This window comes from Amaranthus tricolor, chromosome 15, assembly GCF_026212465.1.
Source record: "Amaranthus tricolor cultivar Red isolate AtriRed21 chromosome 15, ASM2621246v1, whole genome shotgun sequence".
In the NCBI taxonomy this organism is placed as follows: Eukaryota; Viridiplantae; Streptophyta; class Magnoliopsida; order Caryophyllales; family Amaranthaceae; genus Amaranthus; species Amaranthus tricolor.
Genome location: NC_080061.1, coordinates 12,914,098 through 12,921,647, shown reverse-complemented (window position 1 = coordinate 12,921,647; position 7,550 = coordinate 12,914,098). Strand labels below are relative to the sequence as shown.

The following is a 7,550-nucleotide window of genomic DNA, read 5'->3' as shown; positions in this document are numbered from 1 at the left end:
AATTTTTGAAAAAAGCTTATTTTTGTTGTTAGAGGGTTCAAATGTTTTTGAATTGCCTATTAAAGTCTTCTTTTTATAAGTGAGGTTGTTTTATCAAGTGACAATTAAGCCCAATTTTTTAAGTGAGCTAAAATCTAATTCAAACTAATATATGTAAGTTTATGTCCAAACCATTTTTTGTTAGGTTTGGAAGGATTTAATTTACTATTTCACTTGGTATTATATGAGACGATCTAACTAAAAGACAGTCTGAGCTAAATAAACCATCTAATACATATCATGAGATAAAATTACGGAAAGACGATACTAATGAGAACTAAGAACTTGTTGGAAGTTGAAAGTCTTGGAGCACTTGGTGCTGAAATCGGGAACTCGATTACGCATTCAACACTCAACATTGCTCACTCTCCGACTACCACACTCTAAAACCCTAAAATCGCTCTTCCTTCCAATTTATTGCGTCTCATTTTCTCCTCAACAACAATGATGTACGGAGAACCTCCTCAGCAATCGCAACAACCACCGCAACAACAACAACAACACCAACCACCGCAACAACAACAACAACACCAACCACCGCAACAACAACACCAACCACCACCACCTCCTCCGCAGCATATGCAACATGGACCACCACCTCCACACATGCATCCTCCGCCGCATTTCCAGCACGGTCCACCACCTCCCCCTCCGCCGCATCAGCATCAACAACAACCACCTCCTATGGAGTTTCATAGGGGTCCACCACCACCACCTCCTCCTATGATGCGACCGCCTTCCAATACTAATCTTCCTCCTCATCCTCCTCCTCCTGATTTTCATCTCCCGCAACAGCCTTCTTATGACTGTAAACTTCTGCTCTATCGATATTTTTTTTGGTGAATTGTTGTTTATTTTGAAATTTGGAAGAAAGTGCTGGTTAGTTATGGTTTGAGAGGTCTTATTTTGAGCAATTTATCGTGAGGAATGAAATGCCAAGATGATAAATTGTTTGAATAAAATTTCTCTCCTCTATCGTTGTTTTTTTGGGTATTTATTGATTGTTTTAATTATTTCTTCTGCCTTTTGAGATTTGGAAGATAATAGTGTGATAGTTGTGGTTTGAGTGGTGGTTATTTTAAGTACTTTTTTTTAGAAGCAACGAGATTGTTTGAAGAATAATTAGTAGGTTTATGTGTTTTTTGTTTGGGAATTCCCACATTTTTTAAAACAGATGTTTGACTTTGTTTAGGTTGCTGCTAATTTTTGGTTGTTGCTTGATTTGAAAAAGTGATCGGAATATTCTGTAATCAGGCAACAAAACAGCTAGGTTTTGTGTTTGGATTGAATGTTGAGGATTTTTATTGAAATGTGTTTGAATTATGGTGATTTTTCTTCAAGTTGAGTTAGGGTTTAGTGGAGGGGAATTCCTTCCGTTGATTACAGCTAGTTGTTTACCATCATTATCATCATTCAAAATATTTAACGAATGACATATAAGTGTCCAAATGACCGATACCTAGGTCACAATTCTTTATTTTTTTCCAATTGCAAAATACTTCTTGTTGTCGGTTTTTTTGTTTCTGACACCAATTTTAGTAGTTCCTTACTTTTCTTGCTATAGTTACTTGTTTCTGATTTCCATCAACAAAACTTTTCTAGCAAGGTAAAATTGCCTTTGCTGTTCTATATAACCTCCTAAAGTTCTAACCTGTGGTGTGATGTGAATTTCTATACTTTGCGAGTTTCTGAAAATTTGCCCATGACATATTTAGACAAAAGAGATTAGACAATGGCTTTGCAAGTTTTAGTCATGTTTTAGGAAGATTAGTGTTTGAAGTGACTTAGATATAAATTATTTGTTATTATTGTTAAGAAACATGGTTAATTTAGGATGTACTATTATGTGGATTACTTCTTGCAATGGATGTTGATAATAAATGCATCTGAAGTCATCAATCTATATTATTTTATTTTAGAAAACAGAGCTTACATGTTTATATATTATTTAATTGTGATTGTTTGCTAGAGGGGATTGAGGTCTAATATCTTCTATCTTTTTATCGACTCTTTCAGCTCATGCTGATAATAGTTATGCTGCAAAAAGAATGAGAAAACTTACACAAAGACGAGCTGTTGACTATACAAGTACGATTGTTCGATATGTTCAGGTATTTATCATTGCATCTCTTAATAACCACACCAGTGCCTATTTTTACCTTCATATGTGTGGTCTTTTAGCGTTTATGTCATCTGAGCTCCAATTATTGCCCGTTAGCATTAACTCGTTGTTTACATGATATCTTATTCTTGACACTTTTTTGCCCTTATGAACCTTTGTGCAATTATGTTCAATTTCTTGTCTACTTTTTAGTATGGTAAGTTTAACTTTTAAAGATACTTGGTCATTCACTATTATTTTTGGTGTTCTTTTGTATTTTTCATTTCCCTTAAACCCTTTTTTGGTGTATATTATCCTTAAAATAAAAGGAAATTTATACACAGTGGAGGGTATTCATACCAAACCTCCAAAATGAAAACAGGTGAAATTTCTTATTTCACCTCCATCATTGTTTATTGCTCCCTTTATCATCCCCATCATTGTGTATTGCTCACCACATATTTTCCCAGCAGTGCCTTGTTCTAGCCTTCTGTATCCTCCAAGATCGGCTATAATGCCTCAAAATTATCCCTTAGATTTCTGAAATAATTCTCTGTAGTTGCAACTTACAGCCTTCCACGCCACCTAAAGCAAAGTTTAATGGACGTTTCTTCATATCCCATGAATATATTCCCTTTGATTTAAAAAATCTCTTTCTTCGAATTATGCTTTGCCTAGTTGCCTATAGTAGCAAGATCTGTAAGAAACTAAAACCATGGGAAATTGACTTTGCATTAGTAGAGGGAGCCATTATTGAGGAAAAAAGTTGATGTTGATCTCTAGAGAAGTATGGGTGTATTCAAAGAAAGTGTTGCACAAAAGGACAAGGGAGGCAAGAAAGATGAATAGGGAATGAGTTTAGCACATCTGATTTTCTAAGATAAAAATGAGCATATATGTTTCTGTTAATGCAATGAGTATGGGGAGATATAAGTTTTTATTAGAAGTAGAAGTCTTGGTTGATGTTTCAAATCTTTGGAAAAGTAAAACTCATTTGTTGGCCAAGAAAATGTTGAGACCCTTGGAGATACTTGTTTTAAGAGAACTAGGAGGCCACAAGATGTCATGTAGAAATTTATTATAAGTTATAGTTATAGTTTTTGATTGGAGTTAATATGTATGTGTGTTCATGTACAATCATGTATCCGCATTTAAACATGTAAAACATGCTAATGTGTATAGAACTATCCATAGAAACTTCATAGATTTTGTAAATTCTGCAGTAAAGTCTTGTTGAATTTCAAATTTCCTCTAGATGAGATTTAAGTTTGAGGTTTCCATTCTTTCGATTCCAACTTTATGTTTATCTACACTTATGATATCATTTATGGTTTTTTGTCGGTCATTTCATTTCCAGGCTAGGATGTGGCAGCGTGATTCAAGGGACCGGACAGTATTGCAACCTACTCCTGCGGCTGCTGTTGATGTCAGTGGGCCTTTTTTTTACTTTTCTCATATCCATTTTGAATATAGGCATACTTTTATTCAAAAATATTTGTTTTGTCAAATGATTGTGTATTGATATGATCTTCAAATGACGGTTTACATTAGATATGACAACGTGAAATGTTCATCAATGTATACTATATAGAACATTTGGAGCTGGTCGAACATGATTGTTAGTTCACTTTGTTTCTTTTCTTATGGTTATTGGTGCAGTTGTTGCCACCGGCTGCTTATTCTGATAATCCATCGACGAGCTTTGCTGCAAAATTTGTTCACACATCTTTGAATAAGAACCGATGCTCTATCAATTGTGTTTTGGTGAGTTTGCAGCTACGAGTCCCTGTATTTTTTATCACCTATGACAATATTTATGTATTTTGTTTTGCTTGTTGATTTGGACATATTGAGAGGATTTTGTGCTATTTTGAGTTTATTTTGTCTCAAGACTACAAGGTAGAAGCCTTATGTGAAAGGAAGTAGCTCAAATAAAGTTCTTGTTGGTTTGGTTAAATTGTAAGAAGCGAAGTTTTGATGGCTAGCAATTTGACACTCTTGGTTGGAAGAGTAATGAAATACAGACACATTATTTTTCTGAAAAGGATGGATAAAAATGTTTTTCTTGTTGATTACATTTACTACTTTGAGTTTGCTACCAAGGATTTTGCACAAATATTAAGGAGTAATTTAGTTGGTAGATACACCAAATAATTGAATTGTGTGGATAGTGTTAAAAGAGAAAAAATCTGTGTGATGAGAATTAATAAAAGTGGTGGAGTCATGCCCATAAAAGGAAATGTAGCAAACATAAAGAAATGGACCAAGATGGAAAATGTAGTAATTTAACGGGACAGAGAGAGAGTATGGTCTTAGTGATGAGAAATCCTCTTTTATTATTAACCATGAGTTGGTCGTATTTTCATTGTATGACAATAGTAAGGACGTCATTCAAGGACATAAAAGGCAACACTCATGAAGAGGCTATAAAACTATTTAGTCCATTCTTTGAAAGCTTCACATTGGATTTTGACATAAGTATTAAGGATAACTGTTAAATGTGAATATAAGATTTTGTAATGGATAGTGAGAGAAACTGTTATGATACCTTAGAGAAGGTTTGATGTGATGGAGGGGGATAAGGGAAAAATGCTAAAAGAATAGGGACAACCTAAATGTAAGTTTGAATTGTTGACTTATCTTTGAGTCTTTGCAATATTTATTCTTCAAGTATGAGAGCTTGTTGGGAAGAGTTAACAAACTAAGGAATATTTAGGGCTACTGGGGATAGTCTAAAGTCAACGATAGTTGAAAAATCTATGAGAAAATGTAGGGGTTTCTTACTTGCTATAAAAATCAGTTTATATAGTGCTGCAAATTTTATATTCCTTGTTGGCTTTTATCATGAGCTTGTAAGTGCTTCATGAGTCCAATTCTCTCCTTAAAAACCTTAAGTAGTGTCACTGTGAAACTTTACTTTATCCTCTTCAAAATTATTGGATAGTTGTGATATAACCAATCATTGTTGTCTCAAGTCTCAACACATCACATGCATGTCTAGAGCAATGTTCACATAACAAATTAATTTCAATATGTGAAATCCTTATAAATCAAAAATATATATTATAATACAATTATTATTTTATTTTTCATGATGAATATAAAAAAAAGTATGTGTTTGAAAATCGAAAATATATTGAGTATTTAATGTTTATGTTTTAGGAAAATTTGCTCAAAATAATCCCAACTATCACCCGTTAGTTGGAAATAATCCCAACTATTGATTATTTTTAAATAATCCCAACTTTGACCTGAATTTGTTCATAGCATACACTAGAACTTACTAACCTGGGATAGCAGGTTATCTCCATTTAAAAAAAAAGAAAAATAAAAAAAAAACTAAATAAAGGAAAAAAAAAGAAGAAAAAACACTTCACACCCCACCACCAACCGGCCACCCCTTCACCAGCCAGCCTCCCCTAGCCACACCAGAAACAGCCGCCAACAACACCGGCCACCTTGCTCGAACCTCAATCGATCACCATTATTGACCCTCTTCTCCCACCAATCGAACACCATCACTGCTCACCACCGGTGCAATGAGTCCCACCCTCTTACCACCACAATCGCACATCAATGAAACAACCATCACCGCAATCGCCACCACGATAACCACTACAATCGAACATGGGTGTGGGTTTGGTTTATCAATTTCAATCGATTTTGGGGTTTAGGTGGTGCTTGAGGTGGCTAATCAATTGGGACTATGGTGGTGCAGATTGAGGTGGGTGCCGAAATTTGTTGGTGATGCAATTCGAAGGATGGTCGACGAAGATGGTGGTCGAATGGGGTGTTGTGGTTGCAGGCCAATGAAGATGGTGTTCGCCTGGGTGGTGAGTGTTTTTTTTTTTTTTTTTCCTTTATTGGTGTTCGATTGGTGGGAGAGGAGGGTCAATGATGGTGGCCGATGTTGTTGGCGACTGTTTCTGGCGTAGCTGGCTGGTGGTGGGGTGGCCGATTGGTGGGGGGGGGGGGGTTGGGGTGTGAATTGTTTTTTTTTTCCTTTATTTAGTTTTATTTATTTATTTTTTTAAATGGAGGTAACCTGCTATCCCAGGTTACTAAGTTGTAGTGTATGCTATGAACAAATTTAGATCAAAGTTGGGATTATTTAAAAATAATCGATAGTTGGGATTATTTCCAGGGGTGATAGTTGGGATTATTTTGAGCAAATTTTCCTATGTTTTATTGGCTAAATGACTAATGATTTACAAAAATAAACAAAGAAGCAAGAGAAGAGAAAAAGGATTGACCACAAATAAGAATGAATAGGATGCATTACGTAAATAGTTGGGACGTAATGGAGAATTGTAGTGCACAAATCTGTAAAAACAAAAAAAAAAATCATAAAAATGAATAAAAATATCATAAAAGAGAAATTTTCGTTCATCATCATAAGTTCCTTTTGTATTTCTCTTTTCTCTCCCTGCTTTCTATCTTTCCTCTTTTGAAAATAAATCAAGCAATATAAATAGTGTGAAGAGGTGAAAAAAAAAATATGGTGTACACACATACCTTTCCATATGATGCTGTTTCATAATGAATGTTCCAAAACATAGATGGTGTTCGTGTTTTATTAGATTTGGGATGGACAAATTAGCTAATATGGCCTTTAAGGTTTGATGTGATTGATAGGGATAGATGAAAGGTTGCTTGAAGTAAAATATTATGGGTCTATGTAAAAAGTAATTATTTTGGATGGAATAAATGGTATATCCAAAGGTCATGATGGAATTCTTTCCCATGAAACAATAGCAAATATCAATTAGTCCGCATATAACTATTTTTTGTTTCATTCTATACAGGTGAGTGCTCCGTGATAAACCTGTTCTCCCCTTAAACCCTAAAGAGGGTTATCCTTTAATATAAGAACAACCTTAGTTTTTAAAAGCGTGCGTTAGGCTAGTGCCTTTGTTGGGCGATGGGTTGAGCACCTTAATTGGGATAGGCTAGACGATTTCTTAAGACAAATGTCTTATAGTGTTGGAGTAGAGCTCCAAAATAAGTAGGCAGTTGTAGTTAGTGGTCATTGATAGTTAATTTAGTCAAATGTGATGGTTAGTTATTTTAACTTTTTTGATCGAGGGTTCATATAATGTAGTTTTAATGGGATTGATTAAAGATTGAAATGTAAATTTTTTCTTCTTTACGACATATGCGCTTAAAGGCAAGTGCCTAAGAGTGCTTTAAAATTCTCTTTGGTCTTAGCCCAGCAGAAACCTTATTTGATATGGGCAACCACCAGGGCACCAACCATCATGTATGTTTTATGCTCTCTTCTTTTCTCAATTTTTCTTCTTCTTGGGTTTTACCTAAATTTTTTCGGTTTTTTGGGGCGCCGTCCACCTAAGGTAAGCTCTTTGCGTGGCGCATAAAGCCTAGGCTTTAAAGACCTTAGCACTTTAGGTTC

At 35.0% G+C, this 7,550-nt stretch overlaps 1 protein-coding gene across 1 annotated transcript in view; it reads left to right on the top strand.

Moving 5' to 3' along the window:
- The first annotated feature begins 322 nt into the window (after positions 1-322).
- LOC130800670 (flowering time control protein FY) overlaps positions 323-7,550 on the top strand; it is a 16,946-nt gene continuing 9,718 nt past the window's right edge. Inside the window, exons 1-4 of the mRNA XM_057664258.1 lie at positions 323-847; positions 2,056-2,150; positions 3,498-3,566; positions 3,800-3,904. Coding sequence (XP_057520241.1) covers positions 484-847; positions 2,056-2,150; positions 3,498-3,566; positions 3,800-3,904 — 633 coding nt within the window. The 5' untranslated portion in view covers positions 323-483. The remainder of the gene's footprint in view (positions 848-2,055; positions 2,151-3,497; positions 3,567-3,799; positions 3,905-7,550) is intronic.